The sequence below is a fragment of the Salvelinus fontinalis genome, chromosome 3 (genome assembly GCF_029448725.1).
Source record: "Salvelinus fontinalis isolate EN_2023a chromosome 3, ASM2944872v1, whole genome shotgun sequence".
Lineage (NCBI taxonomy): Eukaryota > Metazoa > Chordata > Actinopteri > Salmoniformes > Salmonidae > Salvelinus > Salvelinus fontinalis.
In genome coordinates, this window is record NC_074667.1 from 46,093,672 (window position 1) to 46,115,903 (window position 22,232).

A 22,232-nucleotide genomic window follows, 5' to 3' on the forward strand; every position below is an offset into this window, starting at 1 on the left:
CCTTATTTAGGGTAGCCATAGGCTTTCATTTGTTGTGAGTAGTTGTCTATGTGATACGTTTGTAGCCTGTGTGTGCACATCGTTGTTTAGCTTCACGATCGTTTTCTTGTTTTGTTTAGTTCGTAAGTGTGTTTGTTTCGTTTGCCTTCTTCGTAAATAAAAAGGACATGGCTTATTTTCCTAAAGCTGCGTTTTGGTCCGTCAATCCACCACACGATCGTGACAGAACTACTCACCATTACAGGACCAAGCGGCATGGAAAGCGGCAACAGGACCCACCTACACAGGATTCGTGGACATGGGAGGAGATACTGGATGGTAAGGGGCCGTGGGCACAACCGGGAGAATATTGCCTTCCTCGTGAAGAGCTGGAGGCAGCTAAAGCCGAGAGGAGGCGATATGAGGAGGCAGCACGGAGACAAGGCTGGAAGCCCGTGAGTACAACCCAAAAATTTCTTGGGGGGGGCCTTAAAGGGAGTGTGGCGAAGTCAGGTAGGAAACCTGCGCCTACTCCCTGTACTTACCGTGGAGAGCGAGAGTACGGGCAGACACCGTGTTACGCAGTAGAGCGCACGGTGTCTCCTGTACGCGTGCATAGCCCGGTTCGGTACATTTCAGCTCCACGTATCGGCCGGGCTAGACTGAGCGTTGAGCCGTATGTCATGAAGCCGGCCCAACGCATCTGGTCACCAGTGCGTCTCCTCGGGCCGGCGTACATGGCACCAGCCTTACGCATGGTGTCCCCGGTTCGCCTACATAGGCCGGTGCGGGTTATTCCACCTCCCCGCACTGGTCAGGCGACGGGGAGCATACAACCAGGTAAGGTTGGGCAGGCTCGGCGCTCAAGGGAGCCAGTACGCCTGCACGGTCCGGTATTTCCGGCGCCACCTCCCCGCCCCAACCCAGTACCACCAGTGCCTCCTCCACGCACTAGCTATATGGTGCGTGTCTCCAGCCCTTTACCACCAGTGCCTAAACCACGCACCAAGCCTCCTGTGTGTCCCCAGAGTCCTGTGCGTCCTGTTGCTGCTCCCCGCACTAGCCCTGAGATGCGTGTCCCCAGCCCGGTGCCACCAGTCCCGGCACCACGCACCAGGTCTACAGTGCGCCTCAGCCGGCAGGAGTCTGCCGTCTGCACAGCGATGCCTGAACTGCCCGTCTGCCAAGCGCCATCTGAGCCATCCGTCTCCCCAGCGCCATCTGAGCCATCCGTCTCCCCAGCGCCATCTGAGCCATCCGTCTGCAATGAGCCTGCAAAGCCGCCCGTCTGCCATGAGCCTACTGAGCCGCCCGCCAGACAGGAGCCGCTAGAGCCGCCCGCCAGACAGGAGCCGCTAGAGCCGCCCGCCAGACAGGAGCCGCTAGAGCCGCCCGCCAGACAGGAGCCGCTAGAGCCGCCCGCCAGACAGGATCTGCCAGAGCCGCCAATCAGACAGGATCTGCCAGAGCCGCCAATCAGACAGGATCTGCCAGAGCCGCCAGCCAGCCATGAGCAGCCAGATCAGTCAGCCGGCCATGAGCAGCCAGATCCGTCAGCTGGCCATGAGCAGCCAGATCCGTCAGCTGGCCATGAGCAGCCAGATCCGTCAGCTAGCCATGAGCAGCCAGATCCGTCAGCTAGCCATGAGCAGCCAGATCCGTCAGCCAGCCATGAGCAGCCAGATCCGTCAGCCAGCCATGAGCAGCCAGATCCGTCAGCTAGCCATGAGCAGCCAGATCCGTCAGCTAGCCATGAGCAGCCAGATCCGTCAGCTAGCCATGAGCAGCCAGATCCGTCAGCTAGCCATGAGCAGCCAGATCCGTCAGCTAGCCATGAGCAGCCAGATCCGTCAGCTAGCCATGAGCAGCCAGATCCGTCAGCTAGCCATGAGCAGCCAGATCCGTCAGCTAGCCATGAGCAGCCAGATCCGTCAGCTAGCCATGAGCAGCCAGATCCGTCAGCCAGCCATGGGCCGTCCCTCAGTCCGGAGCTGCAGTCCCTCAGTCCGGAGCTGCAGTCCCTCAGTCCGGAGCTGCAGTCCCTCAGTCCGGAGCTGCAGTCCCTCAGTCCGGAGCTGCAGTCCCTCAGTCCGGAGCTGCCGTCCCTCAGTCCGGAGCTGCCCCTTATCCTGGTGCTGCCCCTTATCCTGGTGCTGCCCCTTATCCTGGTGCTGTCCCTTACCCTGGTACTGCCCCTTAGTTCGGAGCTGCCCCTGACCCTGGTACTGCCCCTGATCCTGGTACTGCCCCTTACCCTGGTACTGCCCCTTAGTCTGGAGCTGCTCCTTAGTCCGGAACTGCTCCTTAATGCAGTGGGGTTAATGTGGAGGGGGGTCATTTGGAGGAAGCTAAGGAGGCGGTTAGGGACTGTGGTGACGTGGGGACCACGACCAGAGCCGGAGCCGCCACCGTGGATGGAAGCCCACCCAGACCCTCCCCTAGACTGGTTAATGGTGCGCCCGGAGTTCGCACCTTAAGGGGGGGGTTATGTCACGCCCTGGCCTTAGTATTCTTTGTTTTCTTTATTATTTTAGTTAGGTCAGGGTGTGACATGGGGAATGTTTGTGTTTTGTTGGTTTTGGGTGTTTCTATGGTAAAGGGGTTGTTGGGTGTAGTATATGGGTTTGTGTTGAGTTCATGTGTCTAGCGTTGTCTATGTATGTTTAGTTATCTAGGAGAGTCTATGGTTACCTGAATGAGTTCCCAATTAGAGACAGCTGATTTCGGTTGTCTCTGATTGGGAGCCTTATTTAGGGTAGCCATAGGCTTTCATTTGTTGTGAGTAGTTGTCTGTGATACGTTTGTAGCCTGTGTGTGCACATCGTTGTTTAGCTTCACGATCGTTTTCTTGTTTTGTTTAGTTCGTAAGTGTGTTTGTTTCGTTTGCCTTCTTCGTAAATAAAAAGGAGATGGCTTATTTTCCTAAAGCTGCGTTTTGGTCCGTCAATCCACCACACGATCGTGACATATAATGAATTATACGTCTTATTTATTTATTGTCCTATCATGGGGAACTACATTTTTAAAATAAATTATATCTAATTATTTATTATCCTATTTTAATGGTACGGTCCATGGCCCTATACACTAGACACCCACATGAATGGCCCAGATACTAAGGAGAAGTCCCTAACTGTTTTATGTGCATGCTGTAAACGGTCTGTATGCAGCCAAAATGAGGACAGGGACCATGAGCAGCGCTGCCCCCTCAAGATTCTGAGCCTGCTTGGCAGGGTTGGTCCTGCAAAGCCAAAGCCCCCTAAAAGGAGAGCATAATAAACAAGGAAATTCTCAAAGCTGCTAATGAGAACCTTGACGACCTTGTACCTAGCCGGTGGGGATTCCGGTGGGGTGCCCCCACCCAGGCAGTGGCAGTGCTGGCAACACTAGCTGCAGTAACCCATGGGGAGGGGGTCACACTCGGAAATTCAGAGAGGGGGTATATTATTGTGGCCCTGGTGGCACGAAACCAATCGGACTGCATGGAGATGCTTGGGAACATGGTCAAAATGGATGACCGTATTGTGGGTGTTTCAGGAAGAGGGTGTACATTTGACCTCCATCATCTAGGATGTGACAATGGTAAATAAATCTCTACATTTATGCTCATTTTTTGCGCGGTCTTGCAGGCCTTCTCATGCAGCTGCAACTGCAAGTACATTTGTAAATCATGACCCATCTTGAGTTGGGCTCTGGGATGGTGCAATTGTTGAGAGGGTGAGCTTATGGTTGTGTGGGGGTAAGGGCTGAATGTGTGTGGGTGTATGTGTGTATCCCACAACTGTTGCGAAGGAAGAAGTAAAAGATGTTAGGGACTATAGAGGATGATTCACAGCAATATGTAATAAAAATCGAGGTGAGGGCGATGGAAATGCATTTGGCAATGGATCTGCTTCGGTTCGGTGGATGGTGCTGTGTGCACTTTTCGAAGGATGGATCCCAGTCGGTCCGGGGCTGTGCGATGCGGGGGGTCGGGGGTGGTCTGCCGGGCATTGGGATGACAACCCAACTCGAGATGGGGGCTTTTGGCGGGTGGAATAGTGGGGACCAATTGGAGGTTTGCTTAGTGGAGATGCAAATGTCATGGTACAACTATATAGACACTCAATCATTATGTTACTTTTTAATAGGACGTTTACAAACATATATTTTGATAAAAATAATTGAAAGGTGTGTCTCATTATGGTAAGTGGTGAAATAAGTATAGCCAGTTACAATTGTAATGGCTTAGCAGATAATAAGAAAAGACGATCAGTATTTACCTGGCTAAAAGAGAAGGATTATAATATCTACTGTTTACAGGAAACCCATTCGACAGTTTTAGATGAAGTTTTGTGGAAAAAGAACTGGGGGGGCAAAATATATTTCTCCCATGGGCAAAGAAATTCAAAAGGGGTGATGGTTTTAATTAATAATAACTTTGATCCAAATGTGCAACTTGTCCAAACAGATCCTCAAGGTAGATGGATTATTTTAAATATGTTATTGGACAATAAACATATATGGCTTATTAACCTATACGGTCCGAATAATGATGATCCAAGCTTCTTTGACAATATATATAAGAATGTATCAACTCTACAAGCAACACTAGACTCTATTATTATAGTGGGAGATTTTAATACGGTCTTAAATACCTCTATGGACCGGAAAGGAAATCACACTACAAACTATCACCCTCAGGCACTTAAGGAAATCAGGAATGTCATGGATGTATTGGAATTAGTGGATATATGGAGACTTAAATACCCTGACCTAGTGAGATATACATGGCGAAGGCTTAATCAAGCTAGTCGCCTTGACTACTTTCTTATATCATTCTCTCTGGCACCAAAAGTTAAAAAGTGTTTGATAGGGGACAGAATGCAGTCGGACCATCACATAATTGGCATATATATTACTCTTACAGAATTTCCACGTGGGCGAGGATATTGGAAATTTAATCAAAGCCTACTAGATGATAAATTGTTTAGAACTAGGACAGAAGAATTTATAACTGACTTTTTTTAGACATAACATAGGTACAGCAGATCCCCATATTGTATGGGACACTTTTAAGTGTGCCTTTAGAGGCCATGCAATTCAGTACTCATCTATAAAACAAAAGCAATTTCGATCAAAAGAGTCCATATCAACAAAGGACATTGAAGGACTTACAGTTAGATAACAATAAAAACGGTAACATAGAGGCACAGAATAAGTTAGAGGAAAAACAAAAAGAAATGGAGGAACTTATTCAAGAAAGATCCAGTGTAATATATTACAAAAATAAAGCGAACTGGATGGAATATTGGGAAAAATGCACCAAATTCTTTTTCAATCGCCAATATAGAAATGCTACCAAAAAAAACGTATTAAAACTTGTTACAAATGATGGAGTCACGCATGATTCACCAAATGATATTTTGAAAGAGGAAGTAAAGTACTTTAAGAATATATTTTCGTTTCAGGCTCCTCCATCTCCACTAACTGAAACTAATTGTATGGATTTTTTCCCTAATAATAATGTAAAATTAACATCTGTACAGAAAGACTCATGTGAAGGCCTAATTACAGAGGAGGAACTACTTGATGCAATTGGGGCCTTTAAGGATGGGAAAACTCCAGGACTGGATGGCATACCAGTGGAAGTATACAAACATTTTTTTGATATACTCAAAGGACCATTATTAGCTTGTTTTAACCACTCCTATATAAATGATAGATTATCAGACACGCAACAAGAAGGTGTGATATCATTATTACTGAAACAGGACCCAAGTGGTATATATAAAGATCCAGTCCATTAAAAAAATTGGAGACCTCTTACACTTCAGTGTTGTGATGCAAAAATCCTAGCAAAATGCTTGGCGCATAGAATAAAAAAAGTTTTGTCAGATATTATTCATCCTAATCAGACAGGTTTTTTACATGGACGATACATTGGAGATAATATAAGGCAAGTACTGGAAACAATGGAACACTATGAAATATCGGGGACACCAGGCCTGGTTTTCATAGCTGATTTTGAAAAGGCTTTTGATAAAGTACGACTGGAGTTTATATATAAATGCCTAGAATATTTCAATTTTGGGGAATCTCTTATAAAATGGGTAAAAATTATGTATAGTAACCCTAGGTGTAAAATAGTAAATAATGGCTACATCTCAGAAAGTTTTAAACTATCTAGAGGAGTAAAACAAGGTTGTCCACTATCGGCATATCTATTTATTATTGCCATCGAAATGTTAGCTGTTAAAATTAGATCAAACATTAATATTAAAGGATTAGAAATCCAGGGCCTAAAAACTAAGGTGTCATTGTACGCTGATGATTCATGTTTTCTTTTAAAACCACAACTAGAAACTCTCCACGGCCTCTTAGAGGATCTAGATACATTTGCTATCCTCTCTGGATTAAAACCAAATTATGATAAATGTACCATATTACGCATTGGATCACTAAAAAATACACATTTTACATTGCCATGTAGTTTACCAATTAAATGGTCTGACGGTGATGTGGACATACTCGGTATACAAATCCCAAAAGAAAGAAATGATCTCACTCCAATAAATTTTTATAGAAAGTTAGCAAAAATAGATAAGATCTTGCTACCATGGAAAGGAAAATACCTGTCTATTTGTGGGAAAATCACCCTGATTAACTCTTTAATCATATCACAGTTTACCTATTTGCTTATGGTTTTGCCTACACCTAGTGACCTGCTTTTTAAATTATATGAACAAAAAATATTCAATTTTATTTGGAACGGCAAGCCAGATAAAATTAAAAGGGCCTATTTATATAACGAATATGAATTCGGAGGGCAGAAATTATTAAATATTAAAGCATTAGACCTCTCACTAAAGGCATCAGTCATACAAAAGTTATACTTAAATCCAAACTGGTTCTCTAGTAGATTGGTACGAATGTCTCATCCTATTTCCCTTTATTCAGATTACACCTGCTCACTTTCGGTTGCTTGAAAAGGAAATCATTTCCAAAATATCTTTATTTTTTAAACAAGCCTTAGAAAGTTGGTTGCAATTTCAGTTTAATCCACCTGAAAGGACGGAACAAATAGTACAACAAATCTTGTGGTTAAATTCAAATATAGTAATTGATAAAAAAACTGTATTTATCGAAGAAATGTTTAAAAAAGGTATAATTTTTGTGAATGATATCATAAATAGGACTGGTGGAGTAATGTCACACATGCAGCTAACACAGACATATGGAAATGTCTGCTCTACCCAAAATTACAACCAATTAATTGCGGCATTACCACAAAAATGGAAGAGGCAGGTGGAAGGGGATAAAAGTAAGGAACTTGTATGTCGGCCTTATATTAAAGAACATAAATGGTTAAAGAAAAGTGTGATAAATAAAAACATATACCAATTTCATTTAAGGACCAAAAAACTTACAGCTGTGCCATATAAATTTCAAAATAGTTGGGAAGAGATTTTCGATGTACCCATTCCATGGCACATGGTTTATGAATTGATACGCAAAACAACGCCGGATTCAAAACTTCGAATTTTTCAATTTAAATTACTGTACAAAATTCTTGCAACTAATAGAATGTTATATATATGGGGGATACAATCTTCCCAGCTCTGTAGATTCTGCTGTGAGGAGGCAGAGTCATTAGACCATTTATTTTGGTATTGTCCGCATGTAGCTCGTTTTTGGTCACAGGTCCAGGAATGGTTGAAGAATTGCAACATTTGCGTAGAACTAACACTACAGATAGCAATACTGGGGGATTTGAAAAGCCATAGTCAATCAATCAATAATATAATAATTATTTTAGCAAAAATGTTTATTTTTAATTTACAATCCGTGGAAGCTATGAGAATAGGAAGATTCAAATCTTTTGTGAAGCATCACAGCACAGTTGAAAAATATATGGCAAATAAAAATCCGAAATGGATGATGTTGGAAGATAGATGGGAAAGGTTGAGTGGAGCTGAAGGGTGGGACTAATAACAAGATAAACAATGTAGGGCATACGGGATCTGTGAAATGTGTATAGGTGCGGAGCTATTGTGAAATAGCACAGTTACAAGTGGAAATCAAACTGGATGGACAACAGAAATAGAGGAAGGACTAAGAACAAACAAGAGAGAACTATTATAAAGTAGACTGTGTCTGTAAAATGTGTATAAGATGTATAAATTGAAGGTAAAAACAGAAATGTTTATCAGTTTACTCCAATTGGGGGATCGGTGGTAGGGTTTGCGGGGAATAATAATAAAGGTATACTCTTTAAAAAAGTATGTATGTCTATGTAGGTATGTGTATGTATATATGTGTATATGTATGCATACGTGAATGGATATATATATTTACCCAAAAAATATGGGGGATTGGAAATGATGCAGACAATTACATTGGAAGCAACATTCTTTCCGCAATATTAAGCTGATCCACCCCCCCAGAAAAAAAATAAAAAAATAAAAAAAAAATAATAAAAAATAAAAAAAATAAAAAAACACTCCCGAAATCCCAAAAGCTACAATGAAACAATCCCGCACAAAGAAGCGTACGGGCTGGCTGACTAATAAAGCCACACTAATTAACAATTAACTAAACACAGGTGATACAAATAACACATAAGGAGGGGGAGGAAAAAGAGTCAGTGGCAGCTAGTAGGCCGGTGACGACGACCGCCGAGCGCCACCCGAACGAGAAGGAGAGCCTGCCTCGGTTGAAGTCGTGACAGTCACGGTCGTCATAAGGAGTAGACCAAGGCGCAGCGTGGTAAGCGAACATAACTCTTTAATAAAAGAGATAACACTGAACAGAACTAAACAAAAACAACAAAACGAACCGTGAAGCAATATGGCTAGTGCAGAACAGGCAACTAAACATAGAATAACAACCCACAAAATACCCAAGGAATATGGCTACCTAAATATGGTAACCAATCAGAGACAACGATAAACAGCTGCCTCTGAGAACCAATCTAGGCAACCATAGACATATAAACACCTAGACTAGATAAACCCCTAGACATACAAAAACCCATAGACAATACAAAAACTAAACAAACCACCCTTGTCACACCCTGACCTAACCAAATAATAAAGAAAACAAAGATAACTAAGGTCAGGGCGTGACAGCTACCTAAACTCCATCAGCATATTGATTGTTGTACTCGTGCGGGCAATACACTGGATCACGGCTACTCTGGCAAATCTGACCACGACTCCATTTAGCTCCTCCCGTCCTATAGGCAGAAACTCAAACAGGATATACCCGTGATGAGAACAATTCAATGCTGGTCTGGCCAATCGGAATCCACGCTTCAAGATTGTTCTGTTCATGCAGACTGGGAAATGTTCCCAGGAAGCCTCGGAGAATAATATTGATTTATACGCGGATTCGGTGAGTGAGTTTATAAGGAACTGTATTGGAGATCTTGTACCCACTGTGACTATTAAAACCTACCCTAACCAGAAACTGTGTATAGATAGCGGCATTTGCGCAAAACTGAAAGCGCGAACCACAGCATTTAACCATGGAAAGATGACTGGGAAAATGGCCGAATACAAACAGTGTAGTTATTCTCTCCGCAAGGCAATCTAACAAGCGAAATGTCGGTATAGGGACAAAGTGAATTCAATGGCTCAGGGTCTACACGCAATCCCGGACTACAAAAAGAAAACCAGCTAAGTCACGGACACCGATGTCTTTCTTCCAGACAAACTAAACACCTTCTTTGCCCGCTTTGAGGACAATACAGTGCCACTGACATGGCCCGCTACCAAGAACTGTGGGCCCTCCCTCTTCTTCTCCTTGGCCGACGTGAGTAAGACGTTTAAAAGTGTTCACACTCACAAGACTGCCGGCCCAGATGACATCCCTAGCCGCGTACTCAGAGCATGCGCAGACCAGCTGGCTGGTATGTTTTTCGGACATATTCAATCTCTTCCTATCCCAGTCTGCTGTCCCCACATGCTTCAAGATGGCCACCATTGTTCCTGTACCCAAGAAGGCAAAGGTAACTGAACTAAATGACTATCGCCCCATAGCACTCACTTCTGTCATCATGAAGTGCTTTGAGAGACTAGTCAAGGATCATATCACCTCCACCTTACCTGCCACCCTAGACCAACTTCAATTTGCATACCGCCCCAATAGGTCCACAGACAATGCAATCTCCATCACACTGCACAGTGCCCTATCCCATCTGGACAAGAGGAATACCTATGTAAGAATGCTGTTCATTGACTACAGCTCAGCATTCAACACCATAGTACCCTCCAAGCTCATTATTAAACTTGAGGCCCTGGGTCTCAACGCCGCCCTGTGCAATTGGGTCCTGGACTTCCTGACGGGCAGCCCCCAGGTGGTGAAGGTGGGAAACAACATCTCCACTTCGCTGATTGTTAGATTACTTGTTAGATATTACTGCACTGTCGGAACTAGAAGCACAAGCATTTGAACATATGGTTCTCAGAATGTTATGCACTAGCTGGATAGTTTGTCCGTTTGGAGGCTTCACAGTACTGAATTGCTTTATTTCTTTAAGTGAATTGATTCTAATAGTTTAATAGCTTTATAATCTTATTCCACTTGTAGTTCCTGCAGTGATAATATATTTTTAAATGACTGATTACATCCACTGACTATTTTGTTGTCATTTTACTTCTTGGATATTCCAACTGCAGAAGGATTTGGATGATCATGCCCCAAAATTGGGCTGAAAGAACTGTTTGTGGATGGCATTTGTATTCAGAGGAGGAGTCAGACCTCATGTTCTCAACAGACTCTCCTTTTCTATCAATTCATATCATTCCATTGCAACTGAATTCAATGGGCTGTCAGCAGTTATTATGGCATATGATTTCCAAGTTAACATGATACAAAAAAGTGGTAAACCCAACACAAATCCCCAACCTGAAGAATTAAACATATTGTGGTACTATCTTGACTACGGCTGCAGTTAGTTTATCAGACTCTCCACATGGTATGATTACACAGCAGATACAGATGGTTTCAAAACATCGGTGTGTAACAACTTCAATAATTATTGTTAAGAACTTCTCTTTCTGCTATTGTTTAGAGTAGCCTAGACTCTGTTGTTCGGGCGAATACTATCCCTCCTCCAAAAACCTAATGTTCCTTTGGTGTGGACCACCTCCTGGATCCCCTGGTACTGCTGCTCATTCCGTTCACCAGCTTCGAAAGTCTACGTCACCGGCTTTCTAGGCATCACTGAATTGGATTCATAACCACCAACCCCAGACTGTCTTGTCTCATTACGCACACCTGGTTCCCATTTCCACTGATTAGTATGTATATATATGTGCCCTCTGTTCCCCATTGTCCTGGTTGATTATTGTCCCATGTCCATTCATCTTGTGCTCTGCTGTATCGGCTTTCATGCTACGTGTTTTTGTGCAGCTGTTATTACAGGTCTCGTCCCGTGTATTATTTAGAGGTTTTGTTTGGGTTACATCCCTGCGTTATATACACGTGTTTGTTTTGGTCTTCATCCCCGTCGTTTTCATGACGTACTATAATTTGGGTGGAGAAATAAAATCCCCAATTACGTATTCCTGCGCTTGTCTCCTATCATTATACAGCGTGACAGGCTCAGCCTGGACTCCAGGTGTTAGGTTTTACAGCTAAGCCTAATGTTTATAAACAAGTGTCATAATACTGAGTATAACAACTTGGGATGTTGGTTGATACTTTGACATATAAGTACAATCCTTTTTGCCAGTATTCTTGTGTAGGTTGATAGTCCAGTATTTCTCCCTCTTTGGTACGTTGCTCATTTTAGAGGCATGTAAAAGACATCATACCTCTACGAATACTGTAGAAATGTAAATTTAGAACTAGCACTGCCACCTGTTGCTTCTGGAAATAGGAGATTATGAACTGCACTCACTGCTGCACTATAGATATGTCCTCTTTGTGTTTTCTGTGTTATTGCTATGGATTTGTATGAGAAAAGTATCATGGTGTGATGTGTAACTGTCACATGTATTTATTGTTCCCCAAGGAATGCCCCTCCTACTTCCAAGTACTTCTCTGTGCAATGCAGTCCCAGAGTGCAGTACAGGATCACCCCACCCCCACTGGAGAGTGGGACCCTCCCCACCAGTCTCAATGGTAATACAGTGCTTCTTATTACCATGGACACTGCCAGCGAAGTGGGAAATGATAGCAAGGTAAATAAAGTAGGCCACTCCCACAGCCATGATAGCTACACAAAAGGTGCTATCTAGAACCTAAAAGGGTTATTTGGCTGTCCCCGAAGGGGAACCCTTTGAATAACCATTTTTGGTTTCATGTAGAACCTTATTGGGTATAGAACCCTTTCCCCAGAGAGTTCTACATGGAACCCAAAATAGTTCTACCTTAAATCAAAAAGGGTTCTCCTAAGGGGACCCTGGAACCCTTTTTTCTAAGAGTGTACACTGAGATTCAGTATGTTGCATCTTATTCATGGAATCCTGAGTTGAGTATTGCCACTTGGGACTGAACACGCTACAGTGAATTATGTTAATAAGAAACACAGATCAAGTATTTGCTGCTCCTACACCTCTTAAGAGTGGTGTGCAAACAACACTGAAATAATGCAAATGTGGCACTCTCAACCTCCTACCACAGAGATGTGGTTAATCACAGTGCCAGTTCTATTGATAAGGAATTGAAGGAGACTTTTTTGTCAGTTCCAGAATGGGCCAGTTGTTTAGATTCTCCTCTGAAATAATGTACTGTACATATCTGGACATGAATATATCATAGAAGACCCCATCAAAACACAACCACTGCTTAGTCACCAGTGTTCTAGATGTTTAACTTTGTAAATGTTGTCCTTTGTTGTGCAGCTATCGGTCATGTATTATGGAGAGAAGACGGAGCTTAGTCACCAGTGTTCTAGATGTTTAACTTTGTAAATGTTGTCCTTTGTTGTGCAGCTATCGGTCATGTATTATGGAGAGAAGACGGAGGTGTTAGGGAAAGCTGTCGTTCACCTCACCGCTGTTGGTATGTTGTGTTATGCTTAGGACAGGAGAGCACACCCATATAAACTATCACCCGCCCCCACCTTCAAAGCATACCTTTGTGAATGTCATTTGTACATTTTTATATTTCACTTGAGACCCCAAAGCAGCTCATGAGCTTCAGTGACACCCAGGGCCTCTCTGTCTTGTAGAGATTTCTCTGGACGTAGATGCTGATCGAGATGGCCAGGTGGAGAGGAACAACCCCAACAAGGTGGGTTATGTCTGCTGGGTCCGTCCAGGCAGGTCTCTTTCAGCTCAGAGGTCACTATCTTTGTTTCCTAACACAGCAGGGTACATAAGGATATGTTCTAACATGAATAGGCATGTCAGAAGACTAGTGTTCATGCTGTATTCCAAAACACAAAGGAAGATTTCCAAGGCACTTCTAGGAAATTATCTGTCAACTAACACAGGGCACAGCCTTCCACTGATATTAATAGGTATATCAAAATACTGTTCATACTATATTCCTGGAAGTGGGAAATTCTTTTGAACGTTGTGCTTTTCTACTCAGCTGTAAGTCTAATCTTACTTCATGCAAACACATTGCTAAAAGATAAATTGGCAGGGCAGTGTTAGTTCTTGTCTCTAAATAACGAGTGTCCATCTCTCTACAGGGATCCTGGATGTGGGGGCCTAATGGCCACGGTGCCATCCTACTGGTCAACTGTGACTCAGAACGCACCTATGGGAAGAGGCGGGACAGTGAGTATGCTGAGGTCACGAGAGTCTCAGGTAAATAGCAACAGCCAAGTCATCCTGGCCCACTGAGCTGACAGGCTGACAGTGCTGCAGACATCGCAATAAATCAACATTTAAAGGCTGCAGGTCTGTCTTTTGTGTGTAGTCAGCAGAGGAGCAGTAGGGATGTGTGTTTTTGTGTTAGATAAACACAAAATGCCTGAGCTAGGGGTGTGTCTGGTGTGGTTTGATGGTTCCTTCATGACCACCATCCTCCTATGATAAATAGTTGTATTACACACTGTCCTACCTATGTTGTCATTGAGATGAGGTCACATTGATTATGACATTGATGGGTTGACACTTGATGTACAATAATGTCAGTATTTGTGAAATGTCAGATCTGAAAGACATGTCCCCAATGGTGCTGCGGACCAGTGGCCCTGCCAAGCTCCCAGAGGGCTACAAGCTGACCATGCACATCTCCCAGGGGGATGCAGAGAGTGTCAGGGTCTTCAGGACCAGGTCCACAGCAGGCATGCACCAAACACTGAGTGAGTCAATGACATTTTGTCCAGTCAGATCTTTTATGTGTTCTTGTGGCTGTCCATGCATGCATGATGTGTATACAATAAGATTTTGACCTGTCTAGCCCAGGCGTTCCGCTAGCGGAACTCCTCCCACATTCCACTGAAAAGGCAGAGCGCGAAATTCAAAAAATATTTTTTAGAAATATTTAACTTTCACACATTAACAAGTCCAATACAGCAAATGAAAGATACACATCTTGTGAATCCAGTCAACATGTCCGATTTTTAAAAATGTTTTACCTCGAAAACAGCACGTATATTTATGTTAGCTCACCACCAAATACAAAGAAGGACAGACATTTTTCACAGCACAGGTAGCATGCACAAAGCCAACCTAACTAACCAAGAACCAACCAAACTAACCAAGAAACAACTTCATCAGATGACAGTCTTATAACATGTTACACAATAAATCTATGTTTTGTTTGAAAAATGTTTTTTTTCAAATGTTGAAAAATGTTTTTTTTGAAAAATTTGAGGTATAAATCAGTTTTACATTGCAGCTACCATCACAGCTACCGTCAAAAATAGCACCGAAGCAGCCAGAGTAATTATAGAGACCAACGTGGAATACATAAATACTCATCATAAAACATTTCTGAAAAATGCATTGTGTACAGCAAATGAAAGACAAGCATCTTGTGAATCCAGCCAATATTTCAGATTATTTAAGTGTTTTACGGCAAAAACACAATATAGCATTATATTAGCTTACTACAATAGCCTACACACAACCGCATTCATTCATCAAGGCACGTTAGCGATAGCAATAGGCACGTTAGCGTTAGCGAATAAACCAGCAAAAGATATTAATTTTCACTAACCTTCATAAACCTTCATCAGATGACAATCCTATAACATCAGGTTATACATACACTTATGTTTTGTTCGAAAATGTGCATATTTAGAGCTGAAATCAGTGGTTATCCATTATGCTAACGTAGCTTCCTTTTCCCAGAATGTGCGGATATTTCTATTAGACTCTCACCTATTCTGACCAAATAGCTATTCATAAACATTACAAAAAAAATACATGTTGTATAGGAAATGATAGATCCATTAGTTCTTAATGCAATCGCAGTGTTAGAATTCTAAAAATATCTTCATTACGACAAAGGCTTATGTTATAGCGAGAGAGTGGCCAAAACCTGGGCGCAAAACTACTAGTATACAGTTCGACAGATATATGAAATAGCATCATAAAATGTTTCTTACTTTTGGTGATCTTCCATCAGAATGTTGGACAAGGGGTCCTTTGTCCAGAACAGTCGTTGTTTGGATTTAGAACATCGTTTTTCCCTCTTGAATTAGCAAGCACACTGGCCAAGTGGCGCGAAGCTCTCCTTTCTGAAAAAAAGGCACACAACGCAACACGCCTAACGTCCCGAATAAATTTCAAAAATCTAATAAAACTATATTGAAAAAACATACTTTACGATGATATTGTGACATGTATCAAATAAAATCAAAGCCGGAGATAGTAGTCGCCTATAACGACGGCTTTTCAAAAGGCAATTCCAGGTCCATCTGCGTGCTCTCCAGAAAACAGGAAATGGATGACTCGTCGTGCCAAGAGGATATATTCCACCTCAGACCAAGATAAACACTTCATTTCTTCTCTCACTTCCTCTTGACATCTAGGGGAAGGTGTATGACGTGCATGTATACTCATACGTATCATGCCCATTTATAGGCAGGCCCTTGAACAGAGCATCATTTTCAGACTTTCCACTTCCTGGTCAGAAAGTGTGCTGCCAAATGAGTTCTGTTTTACTCACAGACAAAATTCTAACGGTTTTAGAAACTAGAGAGTGTTTTCTATCCAATAGTAATAATAATATGCATATTGTACGAGCAAGAATAGAGTACGAGGCCGTATAAATTGGGCACGTTTTTCCCCCAAAGTGTAAATAGCGCCCTCTATCCTCATCAGGTTTTAATGATGCATATAAATGGAGATACATTTGATCATCATTATAAAAAATGATTTACTGCTGCAGAAAACCTGTTCTACAAGAGCTTTGTGAAGGACTACCCGCTGGTGCTGGGCAGTGAGGATTTGTCCAAGGAGGTCCAGTACCTCGGGGGAAACGCTGAGATGAATTTCTACGTTGAGGGCCTGAGATTCCCTGACAAAGACTTTGAGGGCCTCATCAGCATCAGCCTCAGCCTGCTGGAACCCAGCTCTCAGGTACATTGCAACTATTTCACTGTTTGTAGTTTAAAACTTTGAAGGGTATACTGTACCTCTGTCGTGGAATCTATCGTTCATGTTTTTGTTCTGTTATTTTGCCAGGGCTTTCCTGAGACGCCCATCTTTACAGACAGGGTGGTGTTCCGTGTGGCTCCCTGGATCATGACACCCAACACACTCAACCCTGTGGAGGTCTTCGTCTGCAGGTGAGAGATGATGATGAAGAAGAAAATGATTATCAAATCACATTTTATTTGTCACATAAACATGGTTAGCAGATGTTAATGCGAGTGCAGCGAAATGCTTGTGCTTCTAGTTCCGACAGTCCTGGCATTGATGTTGATGGAAATAATGATGGCGCTGTCTGTAAACGTACTCAGACAACTGTTGCTGTGCATTTGGTTACCCAGCACATCTGATAACTACCAGTTCCTAAAGGGAATGAGGAGGCTGGTGGAAAACAATGGGTACAAGCTGAAGGTTTGCCATGAGTACATGAACAGAGGAGACCGCTGGATGCAGGTAAGCAGTGGGATTCAGCTCCTAGCCTATCATGCAGGTTTTTTTTCAATTCCAACTTTTTTTCAAACACAATTTATTTCACATCCTTTTACATCAATGTAAATCATTGTCAGTCTTGTCTCTTGGTTTTAAATAAAAGAAATCAGAACATAGACCGGTGTCTTTTTTTCTAACTGCATGAAAAATATAGAAATGTAATAGAGATGTAAAGAAGGTTTCTCTCTCAGGATGAGATAGAGTTTGGCTACATTGACTCTCCTCACCAACGTTTCCCTGTTGTGCTGGACTCCCCCCGAGACGGAGAACTACAGGATTTCCCTTATGATGTGCTACTGGTAAGAAAAGGCATTCACAACACCTGCAGTTAAAATGTTCTTATTTCCAAACTGTGAGGGATGTGGTGGAACTCTTTCTCAACCTCTCTCTGCCTGGTGCCCTCAGGGCCCAGACTTTGGCTATGTGACGAGGACAGCATATAATGAGGAAGTGAGCAGCTTGGACTCGTTTGGTAACCTGGAAGTTAGCCCTCCAGTCACTATAAATGGAAAGAACTACCCTCTGGGCAGGATCATAATTGGAGTGGCTTTCCCCACGTGAGTGTAACTTAGCCAGGGGTTAGTTGCTTCAACGGAAGAGAGTCTGGTTTTTAGATACCAATATTTGCCTTTATTCCAAAGTGTATTGATTTATTAAATAAAATTGATGCTTCTTCCTTCTATAAATCTCTTGCTAATGATTCATGAATATTTGGAACAAAGAGATGGCTGTGAGCAGTGGTGATAAGGCTGTTTAACTTTTCAGGGCAACCAAGGGCCGCAACATGACCAAAGTAGTGCAAGACTTCCTTTGGGCACAGAAAGTCCAGGAGCCCATTGCACTGTTCTCTGATTGGCTTCTGGTTGGGCATGTGGATGAATTCATGACTTTTGTTCCAGCTCCTGACAAAAAGGTAAAACAAAAGGAAAGTATTGTTACCCCCTCTATTAGAACATGTGAGTAAAAACACTATGCTCTTTAATATAGAGTAGAAATGACGAAGAGCAAAGAATTGTTAATGCCGTCCATTTGCAAATAAAGTATTTAGACATGACGCAGGCTGTGGCTGCCATGTGGTTTATGTGATAATGTAAAACTGTCAGGAAGTCAATTAAAGCATACAGACAATTTTGTCTTTGTCCTCCGTTTCTGTGTAGGGATTCCGACTGCTGCTCGCCAGCCCCGACGCAGGCTACAAACTTTTCAGGGGCTTACAGAATGACAGGCATGGACAAGCCAAAATGTTTGACGGTAGGCTTTCAGTTAGGGGTTTCATTTCAGTGTGTCTCAGTGTGTATCACCTTAGTTACAACTGTATCAGCGGAGGCTCCTCGGAAGAGGAAGGGGAGGACCATCCTCAGTGATTTTCATAAAAATAAAAATAATGAAACATTAAAGTTATCCTTTTAAGATAAAACTATACAATATATATTTACATCACCAAATAATTGATTAAAACACTGTTTTGCAATGAGGGTCTACAGTAGCCTCAACAGCATTCTGTAGGGTAGCACCATGGTTTAGCCAGTGGACAGCTGGTTTCCGTCCTCCTCTGGGTACATTGACATCAATACAAAACCCAGGAGGCTCATTGTTCTCACCCCCTTCCATTGACTTACACAGTAATTATGACAACTTACTCCAACCTATCAGGGCTCTTGCAGCATGAATTGACATGTTGTCCACCCAATCAAAGGATCAGAGAATCAGTCTAGTACTGAAAGCATAAGCTACAGCTAGCTAGCACTGCAGTACATAACTTCTTGAGGCACGTATCCCGGTACCGGGATCATTTATCAACAACAATACTAAACTGCAGAGCGCCAAATTCAAAAATAATACAACAAATATTTATAATCATGAAATCACAAGTGAAATATACCAAAACACAGCTTAGCTTGTTGTTAATCCACCTATCGTGTCCGATTTAGAAAATATGCTTTACAGCGAAAGCAATCCAAGTGTTTGAGTTTATCAATCACTAGACAAAACAGTAAGAACAGCTAGCCCCAAATTAGCATGGTCACGAAAGTTAGAAAAGCAATAAAATTAATTGCTTACCTTTGATAATCTTCGGATGTTTGCACTCACGAGACTCCCAGTTACACAATAAATGTTCTTTATGTTTGATAAATATTCGTTTTATAACCAAAAACCGCCATTTGGTTTGCGTGTTATGTTCAGAAAACCACAGCCTCGTTCCGTTCCTGAAAGGCAGACGAAAATTCCAAAAAGTATCCGTAATGTTTGTAGAAACATGTCAAACGTTTTTTATAATCAATCCTCAGGTTGTTTTTAACATACATAATCGATAATATTTCAACCGGACGGTAACCTATTCAATAAAAGAGGGAAAGAAAATGTCGAGCTACCCCTCTCGCGCGCAGGAACTAATCAAAGGACACCTGACTCGTTTTGAAAAACCTCGCTCATTTTTCAAAATAAAAGCCTGAAACTATGTCTAAAGCCTGGTCACAGCCTGAGGAAGCCATTGGAAAAGGAATCTGGTTGATACCCCTTTAAATGGAAGAGAGGCAGGCAACGGAACAGGGATTTTTAAAAAAAAGCACTTCCGGGTTGGATTTCCTCAGGTTTTCGCCTGCAAAATCAGTTCTGTTATACTCACAGACAATATTTTGACAGTTTTGGAAACTATGGAGTGTTTTCCATCCTAATCTGTAAATTATATACATATTCTACGATCTGGGCCTGAGAAATAGTACGTTTACCTTGGGAACGTTATTAAAAATTAAAAATACAATTCTGCCCCCTAGCTGAAAGAAGATAAAATGTGGTGAGTAGTTGACTCGGTTATGATATGAAGGTTTGGCTTGGAAAGTTTTTTTTGCCTGGTCACAGACAGCTGATGTCTTGTGCACGGAAGTCCACAGGTAAAGGGAAAATGTGAGAGGAGGAGAGCGAGAAGTAACTATAGTAATTAAAGGGATCATGCTGTTTGTATGTGGCTGCTCTGGAAAGTGAACTGTGCCTATAGAAAGTGAACTATGCTTATAGACATAGATTAGGAATCACTGGCCACTTTAAGGAAATTAAATACTAGCCACTTTAATAATGTCTTCTTATCTTGCAGTACTCATCTCATATGTGTAAACTCATATGTGTAAACTGTACTCTATACTATTCTACGGTATCTTAGTCACTTTAGTTGTTTGTAAACATTGCATCACCCATCTCATATGAATATACTGTACTCTATACTATGCCACTGTAGGGGCGGCAGGTAGCCTAGTGGTTAGAGCGTTGGACTAGTAACCGAAAGGTTGCAAGATTGAATCCCCGAGCTGATAAGGTAAAAATATGTCGTTCTGCTCCTGAACAAGGCAGTTAACCCACTGTTCCTAGGTCATCATTGAAAATAAGAATTTGTTCTTAACTGACTTGCCTAGCTAAATAAAGGTAAAATAAAGAAATAAAAAATCTTAGTCCATTGCCGCTCTGACATACACTACCGTTCAAAAGTTTGGGGTCACTTAGAAATGTCCTTGGTTTTGAAAGAAAAGCACATTTTTTGTCCATTAAAATAACATCAAATTGATCAGAAATACAGTGTAGACATTGTTCATGTTGTAGCTGAAAACGGCAGATTTTTTATGGAATATCTACATAGGCGTACAGAGGCATATTATCAGCAACCATCACTCCAATGGCACGGTGTGTTAGCTAATCCATTTTAAAAGACTAATTGTTCATTAGAAACCATTTTGCAATTAAACAATAAAACTGGCCTTCTTTAGACTAATTGAGTATCTGGAGCATCAGCATTTGTGGGTTCGATTACAGGCTCCAGATACTCTACTAGTCTAAAGAAGGCCAGTTGTATTGCTTCAATCAGAACAACAGTTTTCAGCTGTGCTAACATAATTGCAAAATTAATTGCAAAACATAATTGCTTTTCTTTCAAAAACAAGGACATTTCTAAGTGACCCCACACTTTCTAACAGAGGTGTATATATTGTCTTAATCCATTCTTTACTTAGATTTATCTGTATTTTGGGTATATGTCATGAAACTGTTAGATATTACTGCACTATCAGAGCTAGAAGCACAAACATTTCACTGCACCCGCAATAACATCTGCTAAACACATGTATGTGACCAATACGATTTTACTAGGCAAGTCAGTTAAGAACAAATTCTTACTTACAATGACAGCCTACCCCAGCCAAACCCAGGTAATGCTGGGCCAATTGTGCACCACCCTATGGGATTCCCAATCACAGTCAGATGTGATGCAGCCTGGACTTGAACCAGGGATTGCAGTGATACCTCTTACGCTGAGCTGCAGTGCCTTAGACCGCAGCGCCACTCGGGAACCCATAATTTGATTTGATTTGTATGTGATCAGGGGTGTATTCATTCTGTTGAAAAGCTTTACTGAAACGGAATGAAACGGGGATAAACATACGTGAATTTGTCTAATAGAAACTCTCGTTTGCAACTGGTGGACTAATGATTACACCCAGTATTGAATGTGCCAATGTCTGTCACTTTGATTACTCACAAAATTCTCTTTACCTGTGCACCTACGTTCATAGGCAAAGTTGTAACAACCTCGTTGGGTATAGGGAACGTTTGAGTATCAAGTAGCCTTAACCTATCAATGTTACATTGAGCTGGGTGAATGGAATGCATAATACTGTATATGTTACTAATTAACACTCACTTCCTTCTCGATTCTAACAGGTCTTGGTGCAGAAGAAGAGATTACGGTAGATGAGATTTTGAGTGATGACAAACTCAGAGCAGAAAACGACTATGTCCAGGTGAGGGAAACTAAACGCCAGATGAACTAGTTACTCAGAGAGGCTAACAGAGCATTGCAGTGCTTGGTGAAATAACCATGTAGATGTTGTGACTGCTGCCGTCCCACAGAGCTGTATAGACTGGAACAGGGATGTCCTTAAGAGGGAGCTGGGTTTAGATGACGACGATATCATTGATCTGCCCATCCTTTTCCATGTGATGGAGGAGAACAGGGCAGTGGCCTATTACCCAGACATGGTGAGCATACGCAAGTTCTACACTAGAACACCTCCAAACCAAAAGTACTTCTTATTTTATTTGTTATACATTTTACATTACATAATGCCAAAGCTCAAAAATGTTGCCAAATCATTTTAGACATTTTGTGATGATTTTCTACATGTGATTAGGAAGTAGGCTCAAATCATCTACTACCCAAGTAGCGCAAGAAAC

At 42.1% G+C, this 22,232-nt stretch overlaps 1 protein-coding gene across 2 annotated transcripts in view; it reads left to right on the plus strand.

Moving 5' to 3' along the window:
* Nucleotides 1–22,232, plus strand: part of LOC129850834 (protein-arginine deiminase type-2-like) — a 50,728-nt gene that overhangs the window by 28,072 nt on the left and 424 nt on the right. For both annotated transcript variants that reach the window (XM_055917047.1, XM_055917045.1), the window contains exons 2-15: nucleotides 11,981–12,149; nucleotides 12,903–12,972; nucleotides 13,142–13,203; nucleotides 13,610–13,727; nucleotides 14,075–14,227; nucleotides 16,264–16,454; nucleotides 16,560–16,663; nucleotides 16,868–16,979; nucleotides 17,207–17,314; nucleotides 17,421–17,572; nucleotides 17,781–17,928; nucleotides 18,173–18,266; nucleotides 21,720–21,799; nucleotides 21,909–22,037. In XM_055917047.1, the coding sequence (XP_055773022.1) occupies nucleotides 12,114–12,149; nucleotides 12,903–12,972; nucleotides 13,142–13,203; nucleotides 13,610–13,727; nucleotides 14,075–14,227; nucleotides 16,264–16,454; nucleotides 16,560–16,663; nucleotides 16,868–16,979; nucleotides 17,207–17,314; nucleotides 17,421–17,572; nucleotides 17,781–17,928; nucleotides 18,173–18,266; nucleotides 21,720–21,799; nucleotides 21,909–22,037 (1,557 nt within the window). In that variant the 5' untranslated portion in view covers nucleotides 11,981–12,113. The remainder of the gene's footprint in view (nucleotides 1–11,980; nucleotides 12,150–12,902; nucleotides 12,973–13,141; nucleotides 13,204–13,609; nucleotides 13,728–14,074; nucleotides 14,228–16,263; nucleotides 16,455–16,559; nucleotides 16,664–16,867; nucleotides 16,980–17,206; nucleotides 17,315–17,420; nucleotides 17,573–17,780; nucleotides 17,929–18,172; nucleotides 18,267–21,719; nucleotides 21,800–21,908; nucleotides 22,038–22,232) is intronic.